This window comes from Lycium ferocissimum, chromosome 3 (assembly GCF_029784015.1).
Source record: "Lycium ferocissimum isolate CSIRO_LF1 chromosome 3, AGI_CSIRO_Lferr_CH_V1, whole genome shotgun sequence".
NCBI classification, from domain to species: domain Eukaryota; kingdom Viridiplantae; phylum Streptophyta; class Magnoliopsida; order Solanales; family Solanaceae; genus Lycium; species Lycium ferocissimum.
The window spans coordinates 70,887,154-70,912,905 of NC_081344.1; the positions used below are offsets into that span (position 1 = coordinate 70,887,154).

General features: G+C 32.3%; 5 protein-coding genes across 5 annotated transcripts; 3 read left to right on the forward strand and 2 right to left on the reverse strand.

Moving 5' to 3' along the window:
• Nucleotides 1-507: 507 nt before the first annotated feature.
• LOC132051247 (uncharacterized) lies at nt 508-1,757 on the forward strand. The gene has a single exon (XM_059442490.1). The coding sequence runs from the start codon at nt 714-716 to the stop codon at nt 1,569-1,571; it is 858 nt and encodes a 285-aa protein (XP_059298473.1). The 5' UTR covers nt 508-713; the 3' UTR covers nt 1,572-1,757.
• Nucleotides 1,758-3,035: 1,278 nt separating this feature from the next.
• Nucleotides 3,036-5,577, forward strand: LOC132051248 (DELLA protein RGL1-like). The gene is made up of 2 exons (XM_059442491.1): nt 3,036-3,885; nt 3,962-5,577. The coding sequence occupies exons 1-2, from the start codon at nt 3,075-3,077 to the stop codon at nt 4,975-4,977; spliced, it is 1,827 nt and encodes a 608-aa protein (XP_059298474.1). The 5' UTR covers nt 3,036-3,074; the 3' UTR covers nt 4,978-5,577.
• A 655-nt stretch (nt 5,578-6,232) lies between these two features.
• On the reverse strand, nt 6,233-7,885 carry LOC132050639 (pentatricopeptide repeat-containing protein At1g09220, mitochondrial). Its single transcript, XM_059441993.1, has one exon. It carries the CDS (start codon nt 7,839-7,841, stop codon nt 6,441-6,443), a length of 1,401 nt encoding a protein of 466 aa, XP_059297976.1. The 5' UTR covers nt 7,842-7,885; the 3' UTR covers nt 6,233-6,440.
• Nucleotides 7,886-13,558: 5,673 nt separating this feature from the next.
• On the forward strand, nt 13,559-14,088 carry LOC132050641 (calvin cycle protein CP12-1, chloroplastic-like). The gene has a single exon (XM_059441995.1). It carries the CDS (start codon nt 13,598-13,600, stop codon nt 13,979-13,981), a length of 384 nt encoding a protein of 127 aa, XP_059297978.1. The 5' UTR covers nt 13,559-13,597; the 3' UTR covers nt 13,982-14,088.
• Nucleotides 14,089-16,452: 2,364 nt separating this feature from the next.
• LOC132050640 (bZIP transcription factor 53) lies at nt 16,453-19,186 on the reverse strand. Its single transcript, XM_059441994.1, has 2 exons — nt 19,028-19,186; nt 16,453-17,377 (listed from the first exon to the last, which is right to left on the reverse strand). Exon 2 carries the CDS (start codon nt 17,083-17,085, stop codon nt 16,639-16,641), a length of 447 nt encoding a protein of 148 aa, XP_059297977.1. The 5' UTR covers nt 17,086-17,377; nt 19,028-19,186; the 3' UTR covers nt 16,453-16,638.
• Between the last annotated feature and the right edge of the window lie 6,566 nt (nt 19,187-25,752).

A 25,752-nucleotide genomic window follows, 5' to 3' on the forward strand; every position in this document is an offset into this window, starting at 1 on the left:
AAAAATCGATTTAATTAGTTTAGTTTGATTCTAAATTGATTTAATTGGTTTGGTTTCTTTTTAGGAAAAAACCCGATTCAAACTAAACCGTGAACAAGTCTACTTGCTGATGCTTTCTTTCCCTATCAATATATACATCTATATACTATATTATATACAAAAAAGGTGTTGAGCACGTATCATACTTGATAAAAATAGAAAAATTAAAGTTCCTTCAACTTGGGCATACTTAGGTGTCTCAATATGATTTTTAAGCTTACTTAGGTGAGTGTCGTAAGACTAAATTCTCTTCTATACATTTTTAAAGAACTTTGGACAACATATCATTATGTTGACCGTTAATTTAGATTGGGAAATGAAAAAAAGACACCAATTAATCATGAATATATCTTACGTGCTATGAACACCAATTGGCTGAGAAAAAAATAAACGGAAGTCTGAAGTACGTACATTATTGGATAAGTTCCATAAAAAAATAAACACACCAAACTCGTAAAAGAAAAGAAAAAATAAATATCGTATGTCAACCTTATGTAGAAAAGATCATCGTGGCAACCACTTTATACTTTTCAATTTCTTGTTTCTTCTTCAGATATTTTGATCACATAATATATACTCCTCATCCCTTTATGTACTTCTCAAATCCTGCTGCTTACACAAAAAAGCAGTTTTTTTTCTTCTTTTTCTCGTAAACTAAATTTATGTTACATTAAATGGGTTCGAGTTCAGAATTATACCAACAAGAAGAGAAGAAAGTCATTTCAGTCTCCGACTATGCTGCCAATATGTTAAGAGAGTCATTTCAATGCCTTACCATTATCCTCCTCAGCCTCCTCCTCCCACTTTCCTTTATCGTCCTCGCCAGGCTGTCAGTCACCCGCTATCTCATCGCCACCTCAGCTTACACGGCGCCTGATTCACTCCTTGTCAGACTCTTCCTCTACGTCAATCCCAATCTTCTTCACGTACTAGTTCCACTTGTCAGCATTTCTGCTTTGAACCAATGCCTGACAGGACGAACTCTGTCTGATCACATGATTTCTAAACCTCGTCTTTATACGTCGTGGTTTTTTCTTTTCATGTTTCAAATTTGCGTGTGCATAGGCATAGAAGGTAGCATAGCCGTTGGAATAGATGGTTCTAGTTTTAGCCACGAAAGATTATGTGTATTGACCAGAGTTATGTTTTTCTTGGGATTGCACGAGACAACGTTGTTTTGGTCCAAGAAAGTGGTGAAGCCGGTTGTGGATGACACAGTTTTCGGAGTTGAAACGGAGGATAGGGTTGTCCAAAAGGTGGCTATGGCCATGAGTTTTGGTATATTGTGGTGGTGCAAGTTGAGGGATGAAGTTGAGTCTTTAGTGGTTGTGGCTGAGATGAATAGGGACTTGTTTGGTAGTGTTGGTTTGGTTGATTTTGTCGGTTGGTGGTTGTATTATGTGACTGTGGCAATTGGTATGGTTAAGGTTGTGAAGGCACTTATTTGGCTAAATTTTGTGTTGTTTTGTGGGAATATTGTGGTTGATTCAGACAATGCAGGCTGTTGTACAAGAAATGATGACAAGGTCTGAGAAAGAGTTTTGACATTTTATTTTCCTCTCTGTTAACAGTTGTAATCTTGATTGTTAAAGAGAATTAGATTATTGTTTCTGCTTTCTCAAAGAAGGGGACATGGATGTACTTTTTATTATTGAGTAAAACAAATGCATATACAAATATTCATTCTTTTATTACCGAGAAATCTGTCTGGAGTCTACCCTCTGAGCCAGCCACAACATTCGAAATTCGAGAATGACGGGTCCGCCACTCTATCCTTCTCCGCTTAAAACACATCCTGGGACTTTGCCTTTGAAAGGATTTTTACCATATAACTTACATACTACTTTTAAAAGAATTAAAATTTTGAAAAGAAATAAACCAGGAGAAGTTGCACGTCATTGTTCTCAGACATACAGCAAAACTAAATTTAGCACTTCATGAAGGATGCCAATATACAGGTGATGAGTAATATCATAGGCAATGGAAGTTATACACAGATGACGCACAATGACATTAATCTAGACTTTCAGTTGTGTAAAATCTAAAGAAAGGTATAAGTTTTTCCAATTAGGCTGACCTATTCAATTTCCAGGATGCCCAAAAATCAGAGATGGTTTTTCTGTTGTATGTTTCTTTTCTATTTGCTTTAAGTTAGAAACAAGCAAGCCAGAAAAAGTCATATGATATCAATTCCATATATGGGATTGACATCGCAATCTGGTGCTTCTCATAACTAAAATGACTTGGGTTGCTTTGACCAAAAAAAAAAAAAAAATCAAAACCTATGCTCCACTGAGACAAACATTTGGCCTGCAAACTTTCTTTCTTGTCTCTTTTATGATCCATCTTGATAAGATACTTTGTGATTAGTTTTTCTCATTTGTCATTTCTTTCCAACCATGGCATTATGCATTTAACAGCTTCTCATTGTCTCAAGCGTCTAGTCCAAATGCATATAACCCTTAATCAAACAATCTCGTTAAGGCCTATGATCTTGGCTACCTCAGTCAAAGTTGCTCTCACAGATACAAACAATACAATTCTGTTAGGTGTCCTTTGAGTGTATTAGTAATGTTGGATTAGTAATGCTGGAATTAGTTATCTTTGGCATTATTTTTTATCGACTGTTTTGTTTGTTGTATTAAATGACATGCATTGCATAATTTCTAAATAGTACTGAATAGGATGTATTAGAATAGGAATAGTACTGGTCTTGTAAATGTCATGATTTACAATGTATAAGAATAGTATTGAATAGGGTGTACAATTAATACCTGCATTAGAATACCTGTATCAGTTATACATAGGTTGAAAACACTACCAATCAAGGGATTAACTAATACCAGTATTATTTTCTCTAATACCTCCTACCAAACGACCCCTTAGGACTATCTTTCGTTTGGACTCTCTGCTTGTCCTAGCCGTGGAAACAAAATCACCGCGGCTTCAATCTTTTAAACTTTTGCCATGACCAGGTTATTTTGCTTCCGCGAGGACAAAAACTTCACTTTCAACCTTGTTTGAGCTCATACTGAATGAATTCCCTTGATATATATTCCAGCAGTAAAACACAGGATAGTGAAAGCCTAACATCACCAAGACTACATTTGGTTAGCACTTTAACTAGTCCTGGAGTTGGGATCATGGATCAAATCTCAATCCCTGCCATCGATTTCAGTGGTGGTCACAATCATCTTCAAGGGTGTCGGAGAAACGAATTAATCAACAATGGCGTCGTCGATCCTTGGTTTGAATTGGATAGTGAGGATCTTGATTCTCTTTACTCTGAATTTGACCTTAAATATCAAGAGAATCATACATCAGACAAACAAGTTCAGTTATTGGAAGATCACCAAGAAAACATCTCAGATCATTGGACACAAAGTGATGATTCTCATCCTATCCAAATTCAAACGACCCCTGAAGCATCTAATAGGATTCAGCCTCAGGTGCCAAGGCTTAACAATATCCATCGAGAGATAATAAATCCCATTTCTTTAGCATCTTTGGAGCTCTGGAACAATTGTGGGAGATTGTTCAAGAAGGAAAACTTGAGCAACGTACTAAGCAACGAGGATCGTGTAAGTAACATCCCTAAGTTGTCAACTGAAGAAATCTTGCGAGTTGCTGGAGAAAGATATATCCAGTACTCCACCCAAAGAGTAGATGGTCTTTCTATGTTTATACATCCTTATGCTTCATCACTTTCGGGCCTTTCCATAGAGCAAACGAAGGACATGGAACTTGTTCACCTCCTTCTAGCTGCTGCAGAAGAAGTGGATCAGCAGCAATTTCATTTGGCTAGCCAATCTATTGCACACTGCCAGTGGAAGGCATCTGCTACAGGTAACGTTCATCTAAAAGTTTAAGTTATTAGAGAGAGTACAGTACACATTGATTTACTTATTTATATCTTGAATAGGTAATCCGATCCAGAGACTATGTTTCTACTTTGGTGAAGCTTTACAAGAAAGGATTGATCGAGAAGTAGGAAGGTCCCCAAGTTTTGAAAGAAAATTAAGGTTTTTAAGCACTCTGGCATTAGGTACCACAGCGGAAGCCTTAACCTGCCACCAAGAAATTCCCTTTGGTCAAGTGATGCAATTCGCAGGAGTTCAAGCAATAATTGAAAATGTTAGAGGTGCAACTAAGATCCATTTGGTTGACTTTAATATTAGAACTGGAATTCAGTGTACGGGCTTGATGCAAGCTCTTGCAGAACAACAACGTGACTGTCCAATTCAGCTTCTGAAGATAACAGCCATTGGACACCAAGAAAAAGAGAAAATCGAAGAAACGGGCAAGAGATTACAAAGTTTTGCCAATTCCTTGAATCTGCCCTTTTCATTTGATATAGTCTTTATGTCTGACATGAAAGATCTCAGGGTAGAATCAGTCAATGTTAAAGCAGATGAAACTGTGGCTGTCTATTGTTACACTGTACTAAAGACAATGATTTGCAGGCAAGATTATTTGGACAATACGATACGAGTAATCAGAGGACTAAAACCATCTGTGGTTGTTGTTTGTGAGGTTGAAGCAAACCATAATTCACCTTCATTTTTGAACCGTTTTGTGGAGGCACTTTTCTTTTATAGTGTGCTTTTTGATTGCTTTGAGGACTGCATGGATAGAGACAATTTGGTCAGAAAGAGGATTGAAGAATTTCATATTGGTGAAGGTATCCGAAATATGATTGCAGCTGACGATGCGGAAAGGTTCACACGGAATGTGAAGCTTGATGTATGGAGAGCATACTTTGCAAGGTTTGGAATGGTGGAAATGGAGCTCAGTGAGTCATCTTGGTATCAAGCAAATCTGATTCTCAAGCAATTTACCAATGGAAGTTCCTGCAATGTTCAAAATGATGGGAAGGCCCTCCTTGTTGGATGGAAGGGAACACCCATTGAATCTGTTTCTATTTGGAAGTTCTTGTAAAGACACTGAAAGGGCAGCTTTAAGGACAATTCCATGTTAAGGAAATAGGTATGATACTTTTTTTTTTTTTGATAACCATGCTGTCCAAGCCAGCTTGCGCGGACCTCGACTAAATTCCACGGGATACCTGCCACCTCCTACCAGCAACAACTACCAGGTAACTCTGTCCACTAAGGCTACGACAAATGGGAAGAAATTAACTAGTGTTTTTGTCTCTGCTGGGATGGAAATTAGTAGGATACTTTACTTGTTCTATTTTTTATATACCCTTAGAGTTACTGTAGCTAGGCGAAAGGTGCAAGCAGCACACATCGAGGATAAAATGAGAGAAGATCACTTGAAATGGCTAGAGTCGGACTCCAGATGCATCTATCTGCAGGTTTGCGATCATGGCGAGTAAAGGTGTTAAAAATGGGGCGAGGTAGACCCCAGAAAATTACATGGAAGGAAATAGTCTCAAAACACCTACAATCTCTTGGAATCCATGTAGACCTAGCGAAAATAGGACACAGCGGAAGAAAAAGATCAACATAGGAGATACCAATTAATAGGGAATAATGCTTGTCATGTTATTACATATTCACATTTATTAAAGGTCCTATGTTTTGGAAGAGTATTTTAGTCCTGCAAAGATTTATATGCCAAAAAGCTGCGAGAGACTTGAATTTTTTGTTATTTGTATAATATTGATCTGCGATGAGATTAAACAGAATTGTAAGTGAATATTTATATAACCGATTCCAACTTGCTTGGGATCATTGAGACGTAGCAGTTGTTGTGGTGTTACTATCGTGGATATCTCCATGATTTTTCAAACAACTATCCTTTTACCATGAAACTCAAATCTACCATGGATGGAAGACCTTTTTCGTTTCTCAATTTCATTTAATCAAATGAAAGAACCAGTGAGTGAACAGTAACACCATAACTATCGCAAGAAAACAAAAAGTCCAAGAAAACAAAAAGTCCAAGACATGAGCAGGTTCTTGTCTACATTTACTATAAAATGCTGGTATCCTGATAACTCCTTCATGTTTACTCTAATGGTTATTTGAGAAACCTTTCGTTGATAGATTGCCGATTTGTTCATCCTTTTATGTCTCTATCAAGCACCGAAGCTGTAAGCTCATTGTGTAAAAGTAGTCAAATTTTAGCGTCCAGTAGCTAGCCCGTGCAGCCTTTCTAATTATAAATTAAAGATCGGACTGCATAAACGTAAAAAGTCAGGCATAATTTTCCAAATCAGGCCTCCGCCTAATAGTAAAGAGAACAAGCATTAATCAGATCAGGAGACAACTTCCGATTAGCCAAAGCTTTGAGATCAGTTTAAGCGACAAGCTGAAGGTTGAACCAAATAAATGAGAATAAACAAAGAAATGCAGAAAAGTACCAATTTGCTGAAAGAACAATATCAAGGGAAATGTGACATATAAACAATATATCAATCAGTTTACAATCTTACATTAAGTAAAACTAAGGCCAGGAGCTTTCAGTGCATTTTGCTCATCCATCACTCGCCTCACAACCTCAGAATCAACATACCTGCCCATACCTGCCAGGATATTCGAAAGAAGCACATAATCACCACCGTATTTTTTTTCCATCTCCATGATCTTCTGCATAACTCTTTCTCCCATGTCTGCATTATCATGAAAACTACAAGCACCCAATAACGTTCTCCAAATCACAACATTAGACATAGTATTAGGTATCTCCAACGCTATCTTTTCTGCTTCTTCTAACCTACCTTCCCTCCCTAACATGTCAATCAAGCAGCCATAATGCTTAATGTCTGGTTGAATCCCAAACTCATCAACCATTTTCCTGAGAAACTCGAGCCCCTCATCCACTAAACCTCCATGACTACAAGCATTGAGCATACTCAAAAACGTTACGCGATTCGGTTCAACACCTGCATCCACCATCATGTTATAACTATCCGAAGCTTCTTTTGCCATCCCATGCATCGCATATCCTGATATAATCGACGTCCACGATACCAAATTCCTTCTTTCATCCGATATATCCTCAAAAGCTCTCACAGCATCGTCTATACTTCCACACTTAGCATAAGCATCTACAAGTGAATTCATAACACGTATATCAAACACATCGATACCACTTTTCTCCCCATAAGCATGAATCATTTGACAACACTCTAAACACCTAACATTCCAAATAGCCGGGAATATCGCCAAAAGTGTCACTTCACTCGGTTTAATCCCCTCGACCACAACCATTTCGCGAAACAACGATAAAGCCTCGTTAAACCGACCCATCCTCGTATACCCATCGATAAGTCCCGTCCAAGAAACCACATTCTTCTCAGGCATTGCATCAAACACAGCCCGAGCAACCTTAACATCACCCCATTTAATAGAACCACTAATCAAAGCATTCCAAGTAACAATATTTCTCACAGGCATTTCATCGAACACCTTCTTAGCATCACCAACAAACCCACACTCCCCATACATATTAACCAATGCAGTTTGCACATAAACATGGGATTTAAATCCATCTTTCAAACTCAAACAATGTAACTGTTTCCCTAAACAAAACTTTCCTAAATTAGCTGATCCTTTAATCAAGAATGAATATGTAAAGCTATCAAATAATATAATCTGCTGATATTGAAACTGTAATTGTTTAAAAAGAAAAAAAGATTCTTGTGGGAAAATACCAAGTGAATAATGTCTAATTAAAGAGTTCCAAAGGGTTAATATAATGGGTAATGAACTTGGGTTATTGAAGGTGTTTAATGCAGTGGTGAATATTAATTGAGTATGAATTTGTTTAACTGCTTTGCGGTAATTTTGGTGTTTTTTAATGAGGTTAAGAAGATAATTAACATCTCTGCCCATTAATAGTAGCAAAATTTCATGATTTATTTATAAGCCATGATAAGTGCTAATTGTAATCTGTTCAAACAAATATAACAACAAATCCTTTTATGAAAAAACTTTAAAAAAAAAGTTTGTTTCTGTAGGTCGCTGCCTAGGACTGCTGCATAGCTTGTTTAGTCAAGTTTGAGAAAAATTAACAAATATGATGCCTTAAGTTTGAGATTAGGTTTAAAATAATCACCTAAGTATGTAATTAACGGATTTGATCCTTTAGATTTGCTGAAAGTTAACACTTTTAGTCTTTATAAGATATTTAGTTTCTCTATCCCAATTTCTAGGATCTTTTATCAAGATAAAACTTTGACAAATTTTTTTATTTGGGCGTTTTGTATGTAAAAATTAACTTTTTTTATTAACTTTTTTTACTCGTTTATTCAAATTATTAGAATACCAAAAACAAGAAAAACTTATTTTTCAAAATTTTTTTTTCACTTTTTTCAAATTCAAAAAAGTAAAAATATGCACCTAAGTCATGACAAGTATATTTGTTTGTAATCGGTTCAAACAATAAAAAAAATCCTTTTATGAAAAAACTATTTTAAAAAAAAAATGCTTCTATTGGTCCTTAAGTTTGAGAGCATGTTCAAAATAATCAATTAAGTATTAATTAACAGTTTTGGTCCTTTAAGTTTGTCAAAAGTTTAACACTTTTAGTCTCTACAAAATGTTTATTGAACTATTTGCTTTTTGGATTTGACGGACAGAGTGAAAAAAGAAGATTTAACTATAAACACCAAGATAATCCCATCAAATCCTAAAATATGCTACACAAAAAATCACACTAGACATTAAAAAAAATATAGAAAAATACTTCTAGCAAATATTAACCTTAAAAAGTTGCACTACACTCTTGAAATAAATTAAAAATTCAGAAAATACAAAATTGTAGCTTTAAATGTAATCATTTCCCACTTATGTTCTTTTTTTTTCATAGTTTTCATCAAATCTAACAAATAAAGTTTGATAAATATTTGATAGAGACTAAAAATGTTAAACTTTTATTAAAACTATGTAATCTGTTCAAACAAATATAACAACAAATCCTTTTATGAAAAAACTATTTTTTTTTAAAAAAATGCTTCTATAGGTCGCTAGCTGCAACTGCTGCATAGCTTGTTTAGTCAAGTTTGAGAAAAATTGGCAAATATGGTCCCTTAAGTTTGGGAGTAGGTTTAAAATAATCACTTTAGCATGTAATTAACGGATTTGATCCTTTAGATTTTTGAAAGTTAACACATTTAGTCGCTCTATCCCAATTTAAGTGATCTTTTCCTGTGAATTTTGACAAGTATCGTAAGATGTATTTCTTTACCAAATTGATATGAGAAAAATTGAAAATATAGTATTTTGCATGTAGTTTTCAAATACATAAATTTTAATCTTAAAATATTGAGTTAATCTGATCCAATTTAGCTTCAAAATTTAGTCAAATTAACTCTGAAAAGGCGAAAAGTATCACATAAATTGGGACGGAATGAGTAATAAGCTCTACCGATTAGATTTGATGGAAATAGAGGAAAAAGAAAGACACATCAAATCCTAAAATCTCTAACACAAAAAAACTACATTAGACACTAAAAAGATATTAAAAAAATAATAATGATGTATCTGCATAGATTATTCTCTAGAAATAAATTAAAAATAACAAAAAAATATTAAAAAATTGTGCATTTCAATGTGACCAATTCTCGCTTCTTGTCAAGGTGATTCATCATTTAATATATATGCATAAAAGAAAATTTTAACCCATGCACGTATCTCGCAATTAAGCATTAATATATTAAACCAAGGGTAAATTTGAACCTTTAGCATAGCTACCAAGGGTAAATTTGAACATTTAGCATAGCTTTTCTTCTTAATTTTGATATTTTTTTTCTTTCTCTTTGCTACTCCGCCGATCACCCTTCCTTACCTCCTTTAACCTGCATACGGTTAGTCTTAATAAGTCGTAAAACCTCAGACATATTTTAATTGAAGATGATGTGTATAAATAAAGGAGGTGGCATATTTCAAGTGGTTAAATTATCTAGATAATGAGCATTTGAAATAACGCACAAGAAAAAATTGCAATATGCATAAAAAGTGTCTAATATAGACACCTTATCATGTGTTAAGATGTTTAATTGAAAATAAATAGTTCGAGTGTCTACATTTGCTAGCAAATTTGAGGAAATGTCTATATATTAAGCCGTAAAATGTTGCACAAACATCATCCTTGGGTGCCCCTCAAATATAACATGTACTCTAGTATTATCCTCTTTTCTCTGTATCTATCTATCTATAATTGATGAAATTTTCTCACACGGCAAATGAATCTGTTTCTTTGTAGAGACACTGAAAGGGCAGCTTTAAGGGCAATTCCATGTTAAGGAAATAGGTATGATACTTTTTTTTTTTTTTTTAAATAAATGGTTCTATAGGTTGAATATGCGGACGCCATTAAATTCGGGATACTTGCCACCTCCACCAAGTGACAACTATCGGGTAGCTCCATTAAGCTTATATACTAGTGTTTTTTAAGATGGAAATAAGTAGGATACTTTACTTGCTCTATTCTTTTATATACCCTTAGAATTACTGTAGCTAGGCTAAAGGTGCAAGCAGCACACATCAAGGATAAAATGAGAGAAGGTCAAGATGCATCTTCCGCGATTTGCGATCATGGCGAGTAAAGGTGTTAAAAAGAAAGTTGAAAATTACCTTGGAAGGAAGTTGTGCGAAAACCTACAATCTCTTGGAATTCATGTAGACCTAACGAAAAATAGAACACAGCAGAAGAAAAAGATCAACATAGGAGATACCAATTAATAGGGAATAATGTTTGTCATGTTATTACATATTAGTATCGAAACCCAAATATTAAATCCAATTGCTTAAGCATGTTTCATAACATTTTTTTGGAATATCAACTGACGTCTTGTTTCTTTTATATAGTAAAATGAAACTTATAATAATGTACTTCTTTATATAGCTTGGTCTTTATATGAAATATATTACCTGTACAATCATTGGAAAAAGATTATGGAGTATGCAATGCCAACATTATTATGAAATTAAAAGAAACGAACCATATAGTTATGTAACTATTTTTTTTTTTTATCTTTATTACATTGTCCACTATTTTGTATAATTACAAAATCACATAATATATTTATTAGCATGTCAAATGGTTTAATATCCGTGTTAGTAACTCACATTTTACAATACATTTTTCTTACCCTTGGATTACTTTTTTTTTTTTTTTAATTTTTAGAATCTTATTCTGTTATTCACATTCCTCAGTTGTCTAAATTTATGAATAATATCTTTGTCAGTTACTCACTTTTTTAAAAACATTTTTCTTACCTTAAAATACTTTTTAAATTTTTTTTAGAATGTTACTTTTATTCACATTCCTGAGTTGTCTAAATTTATGAATAATACTTCTGTATATTTTTATTTATTTTATATTATTTTTAAAATTACATAAAATGTAAATATCAACACTTTAGCATTATCTCAATATTTGTATGTTATATTCTTCTGTGATATTTTAATTCTTTTTTTTTTCATTAGCATTGTACCTATAATTAACCTAATGTCATAGTTAAAGCTAAATTGTAATTTTTGAATTCAGCCAAAGAATATACAGATACTTGTAATAGTTATTATCGTTTATTAAGTGCGATAAAAAAAATTAAAGCGTAATTTAATTATATTAGCAATGAAATATTCGTATTACAAAAAGAATCACAGTCATGCATGTAATCTTGTGAGATATCTAAGACCACCCACACCTTTAATATTTAAACATAGTCTCGTCAAATAAACTGAGAAGATACAACTATTGCATGAACAAAACTAAGAACTTTGAATTAATAATGCAAGCCATGGATAGTCATATGAACAAATTCTTCTAAACACAAAAGGATTGAAAATTGCAACCCCCTACGAAAGACAATTCTCTTTATTAACTAAAAAAAGTACATCACATGTAAATAGACAATTCTCTTTGTTTAAGGTGTTTTGTGTAGTGGTGAATATTAACTGAGGATGAATTTGTTTAATTGCTTTGCGGTAATTTTGGTGTTTTTTAATGAGGTTAAGAAGATAATTAACATCTCTGCCCATTAATAGTAGCAAAATTTCATGACTTATTTAAGTCATGATAAGTGCTAATTGTAATCTGTTCAAACAAATATAACAACAAAATGCTTTTATGAAAAAACTTCAAAAAATAAATAAATGTTTCTGTAGGTCGCTAGCTGCGACTGCTGCATAGCTTGTTTAGTGAAGTTTGAGAAAAATTGACAAATATGGTCCCTTAAGTATGAGATTAGGTTTAAAATAATCACTTTAATATGTAATTAATGGATTTGTTCCTTTAGATTTGCTGAAAGTTAACACTTTTAGTCTTCATAAGATATTTAGTGTCTCTTATCCTAATTTATGTGATACTTTTCGCTTTCTGAAATTCAAACTGCATGAAATTTAACAAATATCGTAAGATGTATTTCTTTACTAAATTGATATGAAAAAAAATTGCAAGTATAGTACTTTGCATGTAGTTTTTCAAATATATAAATTTTAATCTTAAAATGTTGAGTTAATCTGATCCAATTTAGCTTTCAAAATTTAGTCAAATTAATTCTGAAAAAGAGAAAAGTATCACATAAATTGGGACAAAAGGAGTACTAAGCTCTACCTATTAGATTTGACGGAAATAGAAGAAAAAGAAAGTCACATCAAATCCTAAAATCTGCAACACAAAAAATTACACTAGACACTAAAAAGATATTAAAAAAAATAATGGTGTATCTGCATAGATCATTCTCTAGAAATAAATTAAAAACAGCAAAAAATACCAAAAATTGTACATTTGATTGTGACCAGTTCTCGCTTCTGTGTCAAAGTGATTCAACATTTAATATATATGCAAAAGCAAAAAATTTTCTGTTCATTTTTCGTATTCAACCGATTCAACATTTAATATATCATAAAAGAAAATTTTAACCCATGCACGTATCTCGCAATGCACGTATCTCGCAATTAAGCATTAATATTTTAAACCTAGGGTAAATTTGAACCTTTAGCATAGCTTTTCTCCTTAATTTTGATTTTTTTTTCTTTCTCTTTGCTACTCCGCCGATCACCCTTTCTTACCTCCTTTAACCTCTATCCGGTTAGTCTTAATAAGTCATAGAACCTCGAACATATTTTAATTGAGGATGATGTGTATTATTAAAAGAAGTGACATATTTCAAGTGGTTAAATTATCTAGATAATAAGCATTTGAAATAACGCATAAGAAAAATTTGCAATATGCACCAAAAGTGTCTAATATAAACACCTTACCATGTGTTCATATGCTTAATTGGAAATAAGTAGTTCGAATGTCTAAATTTGATAGCAAATTTGAAGAAATGTTTATATATTAAGCCTTAAAATATTGCTCAGACATCACCCTTGGGTGCCCCTCAAATATAACATGTACTCTAGTATTATCCTCTTTTTTCTGTATCTATCTTCCTATAATTGATGATTCTCAGTAGGCAAATGAGCAAGCCAAGATATTTTTAGCTCACAATATCTTCCAGAAGTCATACTCACGACGTGTACACCTACCATTGGCCAACAAAATGATAAGAAATGTGTGCTCATTAACTCATTTCATCATGATACATATACCTTCTCACATCCTAAAAGATCATTTCATTTCCCAACAAACGTAGCAAATGGCTTCCATAGCTGGTGTTAGTCTCACAAGCCCAAGAATCTTATCCAAATCATCCGAAACTCAATCCTTCAAATTCCCAACACTTAACAACCCATGGAAGAACTCATCATCAGCTCAATTTGGATACCGCAAGATGTATGTAGTACGTGCGACACCTGACAACAAGCTGTCTGATTTAATAGCGGAAAGTGTAAAAGAAGCAGAAGAAGCGTGTGCTGAGAATCCAGTGAGCGGTGAGTGTGTAGCTGCATGGGATGTGGTGGAAGAGACTAGTGCAGCAGCAAGCCATGCAAGGGATAAGAAGAAGGATAATTCTGATCCATTGGAGAATTACTGCAAGGATAATCCTGAGACTGATGAGTGCCGTACTTATGATAATTGATTATGTGTTGTGTTTTTCTAATGGTAATTTGATACTTGTGTTTTAAAAACACTGTTATCTTGGATGAATATTAATTCTTGAATATTGCTAAAGTTAATCTTATCTTATGTATGGTGTATTGACATAGTTTGAATCGGTACGAATTAAAAAAAAAAATTGCAAAACTTGTCGTTTAAAACATGATGAAGAATTTGTTTAGCAGGAGTAGGAACCGAGGCAATTAAGAAATTGCAGCCTTCCGTATAAGAACTGGCCAATCCATGAGTATACCATAAAGTTACAGAGGTTGTTCCAGGATTTGGTATCGGATCAATGATCTCTATGAGATAAATATTCCGATCTTTCTTCTTAGAACTTATTGATTTATGATAATCCTGAGACTGATGAGTGCTGCATTATGATAATTGATTAAATCTTACTCTCGCATTATATATCTCTCTGTTTTCTCAACAAAATTTACATGGTATTTCATAATACTCCTATTTTAACTTTGTGTTTTTTTTTTTTTTTCCCCTGAATTCTGATGAATCTTGAATTGCTAAAGTTTCCTGTTTAATTAGCTATTTTCATAATTTAAGATATCCTTTTCTTGCTGAAGAGCACTTCTCCAACTCTCAGTATCTTAGTTTATTTTGCTAGAAATTGTGGAATATTCTGGAGTTTTTAGCCAAAATTATCCCTTTATCGACTCAAGTAGGTTTATTTTGGTCCTTTAAATATGATCCTGAGACAGATGAGTGCCGCACTTATGATAATTGATAAGTGATGTGCTGGGTTGTGTTTTCCGGATGGTAATTTGATACTTTGTGTTTTAAAAAAAACAATGTTTTCTCGATGAATATTAATTCTTGAATATTGCTAAAGTTAATTAATCTCCTCTTTATATATGATGAGTAATTGATTATATTAGTTCGTGCAATACACTTTTCTTGGATATTTTTCATCAAGGATATTTCTCTTATCTTTATCTATGTTAAGCTATCTCACGTCGGTGGGGAGATATGGGATCAATCCCTTACATGAGTTTGGGCAATTCAAAGTTTATGAGCTAACATTTTAAGTTTAGTTAAGCTCAAAATTCATTTTTTTTTTTTTTGTCAATTTAGAAGACCATTTCTTTTTTCCGATTTAGAAGAGTTCTGTATATAGTAATATCTAATTTCTATGATTGAGAAATCTTCTTCCTGCTTAAGAGTATACTTTTCCACCCCTTAGTAGCTGTTGCTTTTGAAATTTAAGAAAGAAAGTAAGGCGTCGTTTGGTTTGAGAGGTAAGAGATCATAATCCAACAATCATACTAGTAATTCGTACTATACACTTTTCTTGAATTTGCCATCAACGATGTTTCTCTTAGCTTTATCTATAACTAGAGGAGTATAAGTTATCTCACATCGATTGTGGGATTAATTTCCTATATAGTTTTGGAAATTTCACTTGGGTTGAATTAGGCTCAAAGTCTAAATGAGTTTTTTGTAGTTCTCTAACAGTTATAACTAACTGCATGATTGAGAAATCCTCTTCTTACTTAAGAGTATACTTTTCCACCTCTTTGTAGTTCTCTCAATTGGAGTTTATCAAAACAAAGGTAAGACTCTTGAAACTTATGGTCAGAGATGTCATATCATTTAAGTGAATATAAAAGCTTCTTATTAAAGATAAAATGAAAAGAAAAAAAAATTAAATTTAATAACTATCCTTCTTTTGACCTTTTTGGTACGAACTATAAAGAGAATGCTAACATATAAGGTGAAACAGAACATGATTGAGAAATCCTCTTCTTGCTAAAGAGTATAATTTTCCAACTTTCAACTAAGCCTCCCTTGAATTCATTTCTTTATAAATTTGACTCATCATATCAGTTTGATTCAAGTAACTTATAACTATTATTCCTAAAAATTCAATCACAAGTTACTTGAGAAATTGCAGAAGAAACAGCGCAAGGCTAAACCCTTTAGGGGCTTCTTTTCCCCACAAAAAATTGGAGAAAGAGTGTACTTTGGAGTTATATTTCTCCACATTCAGTAGTACGAATTTACAAATATCAAAGATTCAGTGATTGAATATGGACTAAATGTCATACCTTAGTTCGTAAGCAATGAAGTAGGCTTTTTTCCTGGATAAAACAAATAAACTCCATGAAAGCAGAAATTCTTGATTACCCCTTGCTCTACTCTTTCTTTTATTGGATAATTGTGGTGTTTGAGTCACAATGCACCTTGATTAATTTTACGGGGTACCTGCTACTTCCCACCAACACAAATACCGCATAACTTTGTCTACCAAGGCTAGGATAGAAAGAAATATATGTTATGTTATTCTACTCTTATCAAATCAAAGACAGAAAAGAGAATTCCTTGTGGAAACTCTTTTCTCCCTATAAGCATTGACACCAATGATCAAAACAGTAAACACGTGATGCAGGCTAAAATTAGGATAAACTGATCCACAATATCAAAGACTGAACATAGCAATTCCACCGAAACAAAAGGCCAATATCATTCAAATTACTCCAAGATGCATATATAAACCTAGAGACCAAAATATCATTGACAAATTACTAGTACAAACAACAAACTAGATATTCGCATATAAATAGTAGCCAACCCTGACTAGACAGAAACAAACACTACATCATTAATATCAATAACAGATACTCCTTAAATCATCATCAGACCAGCAGGCTCAAAATTGAACATATCAGAAGTAGCAGTGACAGGTTGAATTGGGAAAGGCAGTTGCCATGGCTCCAGCAAAGTATCGGGAATTTCAGGAATATCAACAGGAAATCCAGTATTATCAGCCCAAAATACGGTCATCGAGTTCAGTGAATCCAACCGCTCAGTCAATTCTGCAAGTTGAGCCCTCAACACATTATTCTCCGCATCCATGGCCCGGTAATTCCTTTCTACAGAATCAATCCTATCACGGATTACACCGTTCTGGTTCTGCAGCTGTGTTGTTTCGCTCACCAACTCCTCCAAACGCTGCTGCTTCTTCATCCGTGACCTCTTGGCCGACTCACGGTTGGATTCCATTCTCTTCCTTTTCCTTTCTTCAAACTTTGCATCAGAACCAGAACTCGGCAGTTGCTGAGCCGAAGCCATGTGAAATAATAGGAAACTATGTGCAATTCTAAAGTGATGGTGTGGCTATGGAAATTCTAAAATAAATTGGAATGGGACAATGATTATGAAGGCTAGTTCATGAAAACATGTAGAACCAGTGAAGAAAGACTACAGAGAAAGAGTGCATAATCCGAAGTCTACGCGTGCGTATAGAGGATGTCATGAAGAAACTTTGAAACTAAGAATCAAACATTGAAACTTTGTAAGAAACCAATAGTTGCCTGAGTAGATCCAAATCCAGACAGGAAGTGAAGGTATTCACAAAAAAGATCTGCAATCAAACACAACAAACTATATTAGAAATCTTTTCACAAACGCGAACAGAAGGCAAACAAAATTCAACCACAAAAAGAACATAATCCAATCAACTAATGGATCTATTTTAGAGCTTGCAAGCTCAAATATTGAGTTTAGGAAAGAGTGCGTGATTGAAATAAAGAACATACCCAGTGTAATCCCACAAGGTGGGGTATGGGGAGGGTAAGGTGTACGCAGACCAGACCGTACCCCTACCTCATGGAGGTAGAGAGGCTGTTTTCGAAAGACCCTCGGCTCAAATAACTCATAACAAAGCAATTTTAAAAATAACATACAAGACCATCTGAGATTGAAATGTGTTTGCTGAAAAAAGTTTTAACCTTTTTAAGATTTCTTAAGTTAAATCTTTCAAAAACTATTCTTCAGAGCCTTTTGGTTTTTGAAAGATTTGGAAATGTGAGGTTTAAGATCTTCAAATAGAAAGTTATTTTTTAATTTTTTGCTAAAAGAACTCATCCAAATTACTGTTTTTGCAAACCCTTAAACAAATGTCACTAAATTAAGTGTGTCACCAAATTAATTGAGGTCAGCTGATTAACCTACCCAAAAAAGTAAATTTTGATTCGTTTAAACCCTATATAAAGGTAAAAGTACTAAAGTTCAAATCTTTTTTCTTTTTCTTGGTTAAAAAGTTCTAAAATTTGATTCAATAGATATAAATATTAGCTATAGGGATAGGATCTGCAATAAGATCCATCTTCTCTTTATCATAACAACAACACAAATAGAAAAATCATCAAAAATAAATTAAAAAAACAAACAAAAGAACTAAAAACAGGAAAACAAAAAGAACAAACAAATACCCTAAACCAAAATACAGAAAAGAAAAAAAAAACAAATATTGAGTTTAGGAAAGAGTGCATGATTGAAATGAAAACAACAACATAAGGATTTTTTATTATTATTTTAAGAAAAGTTCTGTCATAGTTGTAAGTGAACCCCTACCTCGTGGAGGTAGTTAGAAGTTTCTTGTATCTTTTTAATAATACCCTCAGTAACTCATAACAAAGCAATTTTAAATATAGCATAAAAGACACCTCGTGAGATTCAAATGTGTTTGCTAAAAAAGTTTTAACCTTTTCAAGATTTCTTAACTTTATTTTTCAAATCTTTCAAAAAGACTAGTCTTCAGAGCCTTTTAGATTTTTGAAATATTTGGAAATGTGAGTTTGATTCTCCCAAAAAAAAAGTATTTTTTTATGTTTTACTAACAGGACTCATCCAAATTACTGTTTCTGCAAACCCTAAAACAAATGTCACTAAATTAGTTGAGATCAGCTGATTAACCTACCCAAAAAAGTCACTTTTGATACCTTTAATCCCTATATATAAAGGTAAAAGTACTAAAGTTCAAATCTTTTTTCATTTCTTGGTTAAAAAGCTCTAATCTTTAAATCAACAAATATAAATATTAGCTATAGCAATAAAATCTGCTATAAGATCCATCTACTCTTTATCATAACAACAACACAAATAGCAAAATCATCAAAAATAAATTAAACAAACAAAGAGAAAACTTAAAAACAGGAAAACAGAAAAAACAAACAACCACCCTAAACCAAAAAAAAAAAAAATTAAAAAAAAAAAGGAAAATGAAACTTACCTTTGCAAAGAGGGAGTAGTAGAACCTGAAGGGCCAAAAGAAGGTTATGAAGGTGGAGATATGGGGGTTTATATAGGAGATTTGAAGAAGCTTTTTGAGAAAATTAAGGATTTTTTATTATTATTTTAAGAAAAGTTCTGTCATAGTTGTAATGTGGTTGGTGCATTGTGATGACAGCTAAGGTGAGTTAAGCCTGTTAGGTAAGTTTCTTGTATCTTTCCTTAATATTTGTTGGTCCTCTGGTTGAAAAAAGATTTCATACTTAAGTTTAGATTTGTTAATATCTTTAAAAAAAATTTGATAAAAATAAATAATTTAATTAAATTATCGCTAATTAAATATGTATTGGAATTCGATCACACAATACGTTCCATTTGATTAGGCTAAATTTAGAAAATTGAGGTTAATTATTTCTTAATTTAATAAGTGAATACTTTTTTTATCCATAAAAAGATTAAGTGGACACTATTCTTTATCTTGAGAAACTATTAAATTCAAAATATTTCCAAACGGTTAAATCTTTTATGACATGATCGCACGTTTTTGTTATGCCTTGAAAATAAATATCTCCAATATTCAAGTCTTGAAGATCTTATTTGACACTGTTATACAGAGAAAATAAATAGTAGTATCAGCTTTCTTTGTTAATCCTATCATAATACTATATGATTTTATTAAAAAAATATTTTACATGCCTTCTTTCAAGTTTGATATCCTAATAATAATTTTTTTGATTTGTAGTATTATATTTATCTTTTTTATTTTGATTAGAATAGCATAATCTGATTCTCCTAATTAGGTATGATTATAGATATTATTCCATGAATAAAGAATTTGCCTAATAAATTAAGACAATCATGTATATTATATAGTCATCAATATAATTATTTCTTTCTTTATATGTTATGTCTCACTAGTATATAAATATGTAGAACTTAGTAATTAGGTCATATTATATTATTTCTGAATAGAAAAAATACAACACACGCTTTTACAATTACTTTTGAGATAACAAAGGCGATATTGACTTTTGTTCTTCCCTTTTTCTTAGTTCTTTTCACTTCCAGTCATATGGGAAAACGTGTGGAAATGGAAAAATAACACAATGATATTTTTCAACTTACGTACTAAATATAAAAAAATGAGTAAAAAAATTATTTATTTTTTCGGAAAAAATATTTTCTTCACGCTAAGTACACCCGAAAAAAATGCAGGAGTAATTGAATGGAACTCCAAACTTAAGGGACTATTGTGAGCTTTTAACAAATAGTCTCGAGTTATAATGTCCAAGTCAAAAGAAAGAATTTTCAACCTGGCGGGCAAAATTTAACATTTTCAAAATATTAAGTTTACATTGGCGAGCAAAAAAAAAGAATTAATATTAAGAGGTGTAAAAAAATATAGATATGTTGCTACCTAGGTTCAAACCTGTGACCTTAGGAAAATTTTGCAATCCCTTAACCTCTATGTTGAACCTTTAACTTATATCAAGGGGAGTCAACACTAATATACATATTTATAAAATTAAAATTTCACCTTCGATACAATATAATTTCCTGGCGAAAGGATGTCAAGCCCCTGCGCAAAGACCAAAAATGATGAGGTAGCCGATGATGTACCAAATGGACAAGAAGGAGAAGAGAATGAGAGATCTATTATGAGCTTCTATTCTCCATATCGTAAGTAGGCGTTTGGCCATGAAAATCAAATATTTTTCACTTTAATTGGTATTTTGGAGTTGGAGTTGAAAATGGAGTTGTGTTTGGTTATAGTTTTTGTAAAGAATATTTGGTTGTTTGAATGTTTTAAAAGTGAAAATAGTGGTGAAAAACAAGTTTTGGTTGTTTTCCAAATTTCAAATATAACTTCAAGTTGTATTTGAAATTTTTATGGCTAAACACCATAAAGTACAACAACAAAAACAACAACAACAATAAAATTGAAATCCCATAACGCGTTTGAAAGAGGAGAGTAGAGTGTATCGAGATTACTTTCCTACTTAAGGAGTAGGATTTATATTGAAAGAATTTTTAGAAGGTTTTCAATTTCGCTTTCCAAATAGAGAACATAAAGTAAAAAAAATGAAAAAATATTCCGCAGAAAAAGTGAATAATTCTCATGGACAAACGGGACCCAATTTTCTCCAGGTCTAATATTGAGAAAATCAAGGGTATTTTATTATCATTTCAAGGGCAGTTGTATCATAACTCATATGGTTGACTAAATTACGATGACAGCTAAGCTGAATTGGGCCTATTAGGTAAACTTCTTGTATCTTCCCTATTTGCTGCTATAAATGCAAAATATTTTCAAATAGTAAATCTTTTATTTCATGATCCACGTTCTTGAAAACATCGTCATTATTCAAGTCTCGAAGATCTTACTTGACACTGTTATAGAGAATAAATATGACTCCCTAGGTATTAAATTATCCGTCGTGATTATTAAAAATAGTTATCTCAAATTATTTATTATTTTAAAAATTTAAGGCACAATTAAATATTCTTTCCTCATTTGCCCTTAGCAGAATTTTGTTCACTGATGAAGATGATACATAAATAGAGTAAACATTTAATGAAAAGAGATTATAACTTCGACATAAATAAAGTTAAAGTTTGTCAAATACTCCTCCTAATTAATATTTCTTAAAGGACATATAAAACAAAGAAATGACAGATAATTTGAAACGAAAGGAGTAGTATCGGCTTCCTTTCTTAATCCTATAACAATATGATTTTATTAAAAAAATATTTTAAATACCTTCTTTCAAGTTCGATTTCCTAATTATAACCTTCTCAATTTTGACTAGCATATCGTAATCTGAGTCTCCTAATCAGGTATGATTATAAATATTACTAGTAAATTGGCCCACACTTGTATGTTGCAAAAAACTTCACATACATAAGTTACTAAATACATTTTCTCTTATATTGAAATACACAATAGTATTGTTTAATATATATTTGATATATGCTGTAAGTTCAAATATAATTATCAAAATGAAGAAAAATATAATAAGGGAAGTAATACTGAGAAGTACCTATAAATCCGTCGAATAAAGGAAATGCACAAGCATGAATCTTGGTCACACATGGACGTGGAAGATGCAATCAAAATGCGGAGATCCTTTATAACCTCCGCAATTTGCCACATGCAGTTAGTTTTATTTCAATCTTTTGTGAATATTCTCTTAATTTTGTTAGTCTTTGTTTTCACGTAAAATCAGTAAAATTCTCAATTCACTCCAAAATTTTATGCAAAATTTCCGCAATTTCTCTTCCTTTTATTTTATTTACCATCTCAATACTTTCATAATCATCCTATAAATTCATCACATATAATATAATGTAAAGGAGTCCCAAAAAAAGAAGAAGAGGAGGAGAATATAATTTCCATCAACTCTTTTGCTAACCTTGTTGCATATTCTTCAATACAAAAACGGAAAAAATGTTCATGAAATTAAAAATTCACTCTATTCCACTACCCTATCAAACACAGCTCTAGCTTTCTCGTCGGACCTTTAATAAAAGTCTCATTTTCATTCTCATATTCATCAATTGACGTTGATGCAGTCAAAGGCGGACTTTCGAAAAATAGCGGTGAATCCTCCTCTGCATGAGATTCATTTCTTATCTTCTTTGCTAATCCTTTGAAGTTGATTTTGAAATGGAAGAGGATGTATGCTAGAAATCAGTTGGTACGGAAGTAATATTTACAGGTGCTCCTCAAGCTACAATTATATTAGTTAATGATCGAAATAATGGGATTTAATGGGAAAGCGAACGTTGATATAGAAAAAAAGGAGGAATAGGTGTGTGATACTCATCAGGAGTGGAACAGGCTTTGATAAAGAAAGAAAATGGGTATAATTAGAAAGGAAATAGTAAATGATAATAAATAACAATAAGGGACCATAAATAAGCTGTATTTAATTTTCGCAGATTTTGTCTATATAATTATATTGAATAATAATTGTAATGAATGTACATAATTCCCTATTCTCCTCAATTAACCACTATCATTGTAACCTTTTGTCTTCATCCGTTCATCGACAAATTAAAGATCATATAAAGGGGACTTTAATTTTAATTAATGAGGAGAAGTAAAAGAATCAAATTAATTGGATATTTTTGGAGCAAAATGAGAAGGTGAAAATTCAAAAAAAGGAGAAAAAAGATAAATGGTTTTCTAGGCCATAGAGAGGTGCCACATCACCTTGTCTATGCCTAGCTTTATATTATATATAGATATAGATTTCATGAATAATCAATTCATTGTCTAATAAATTAAGACAACCATGTATATTAAATAGCCATCAATATAAATATTTATTTCTATATATGTTATGCAATACTAGTATATTAATATGTAGAACTTAGGCCATATCATATTATTTCCGAATAGAAAAGATTTACACGCACTTTCACAATTACTTTTGAGATGGCAAAGGCTATATCGGCTTCTACAACAACAACAACTAAAAAAATCCGGTGTGGTCCCACAAGTGGGATCTGGGGAGGGTAGAATGTACGCAGACCTTACTTCTATCTTTATGAGGTAGAGAGGTTGTTTCCGGTAGACCCTCGGCTCAGAAAAAGTACCTGGCACAATAATATCATAAAGAGATAGCAAAATAACAAGATACAGAAAAAGAAAAAAAAATATGGCAACAAATAGTAATGCACATCCAGAAATAAGAGACCGTGTGATACTAATATATTACTACTACTAGGAAAAGAGGATAGGAGGAGACCCGGCCCCTCTCTCCCCACACATAAGTCAACAACACTTAGCTACCTTCTAGCCTTCTACCCTTCTACCCTAATCTTCGACCTCCATACCTTATTATCTTGGGTCATATCCTCAGTCAACTGAAGTTGTGCCATGTCTTGTCTAATCAGCTCCCCCCAGTTCTTCTTCGGCATACCTATATCTCTCCTAACTCCTGCTACCTCTAACCTTTCGCACAATCTTACTGGTGCATCCTTGCACCTCCTTTTCACATGCTTGAACCACCTCAGCCTCGTTTCCCTCATCTTGTCTGCCACTGATACCACTCCCATTTTGTCCCGTATAACTTCATTTCTAATCAAATCTCTCCGAGTATGCCCACATATCCATTTGAGCATCCTCATCTCAGCTACCTTCATCTTCTGGATGTGGGCATTCTTGACTGGCTAACACTCTGCCCCTACAACAATGTTGGTCTAACCATCGCTCTGTAGAACTATTTTTCTTTGTTGTTTTCAATTTCAGTCATATGGGTAAATGTGTGGAAGTGGAAAAACAACGAAGTGTGATTGGGGGATATCAGCAAATGCCTCAAGGATGTAAAACTGCAGCGGATCGTGCCACGTTTTATAAATCTATTGGTTATCAAAGTTGTGGATGTGATGCCAAAAAGCATTGTTGTTGCATTATTCCACCACCTAGTGCTTAAGAAACTATGATCTCGAACTTTTAATATTTTAAGGATGTTCTTTGGATCATTTTATTTATACGAAATGTGAAGATCTAATTATGAGTTATTAAATGGTAAGATGAATAAAAATTCTCAATTGAGCTTTAAATATTCAATACTGGCTTGCTTATTTTGAGAATTCTACTTGTTTGTTGCATATTTGGATTGTCTACTTTCTAAGGATTCTTCTTTACTCATTTCTTGTTCAAATAGGAAAAAGCATCATAGGCGCTCAAACTTTTAGGTAAATTCTACGAATGGCCACATAATTATAAATATTATGTAGTAAAGTAACATAATCATTTTTTTTTGTCACAAAAAGTCACAACACTATCACTATGTAACCAAATGGTCACAATAGTTAAAAAAAAATGTAAAATCTGATAGTTTAATAAGATAAGATAAACAAATGGAAATTCATCAGTAAGCTCTTGGTTGATGATTATTTTTTATTACTTCTTTTATATACCCATAATAGATTTTAGAAGCGAGCAAATACTATCTTTAGTAACTTTTATCTATATATAAGTTAAACATAAGGTAAAAATCTAAGTATTAAAAAATCACTAAACTATTATGTAACAAAATCAGCTGAATGATGCATGAGAGAGTGAGCATAAAAAAGGGGAAAAATCAAACTTAAAAATTGAAAATAAATCTAGTCTTCCACATTTAGTTTTAAAAAATGGGTTTTTATTAAGAAAATAATTAATATGTTTCTTTTTTCACATTTTGGCAAGAAAAACATTTTTTCGGATTTTATTTGAAAAATAAAAGTGTCCTAAGAAAATGAAATCAAGATTTTTTAAGACATTTTAAAAAAATAAAAGTTTTCCATATTTTAAATGATATTTTTTATTCAATCCAAGCATCCATGTTTTTAGTTTTTTTTTTTTTTTTAAATGGGTTTAAAAAAAAATCAAATTTTCAAATTAAAAAAAAAGACGGGTTTTAAAACTCATTTTTTTTTTAATGAAAAGTTTTTATTTTTATTTTAAAAAAAATTGACACGTAGTCAAAAATTGAATAAAAACAAATAAATAGGATTGGAATAAGAAAGCGTTTAGGGGTAATTATGCCAAATGTTAGAAAGAAAAGAAGGAAGAATTTCAAAGCTTACTTTATCTATATATAAGTTAAACATAAGGTAAAAATCTAAGTATTAAAAAATCACTAAACTATTATGTAACAAAATCAGCTGAATGATGCATGCGAAATCAAACATTTGCACATTAAATTTTATTGAATGTTGAAGATAAATGTA

What these genes read in the sequence shown, in the direction of transcription:
- LOC132050641 (XM_059441995.1), top strand. Translation starts at nt 13,598, where the DNA reads ATGGCTTCCATAGCTGGTGTTAGTCTCACAAGCCCAAGAATCTTATCC.
- LOC132050640 (XM_059441994.1), bottom strand. Translation starts at nt 17,085, where the DNA reads ATGGCTTCGGCTCAGCAACTGCCGAGTTCTGGTTCTGATGCAAAGTTT.
- LOC132051247 (XM_059442490.1), top strand. Translation starts at nt 714, where the DNA reads ATGGGTTCGAGTTCAGAATTATACCAACAAGAAGAGAAGAAAGTCATT.
- LOC132050639 (XM_059441993.1), bottom strand. Translation starts at nt 7,841, where the DNA reads ATGGGCAGAGATGTTAATTATCTTCTTAACCTCATTAAAAAACACCAA.
- LOC132051248 (XM_059442491.1), top strand. Translation starts at nt 3,075, where the DNA reads ATGAATTCCCTTGATATATATTCCAGCAGTAAAACACAGGATAGTGAA. An exon ending in GTGGAAGGCATCTGCTACAG is followed by an intron (nt 3,886 to 3,961) that starts GTAACGTTCATC and finishes TATCTTGAATAG; the next exon opens with GTAATCCGATCCAGAGACTA.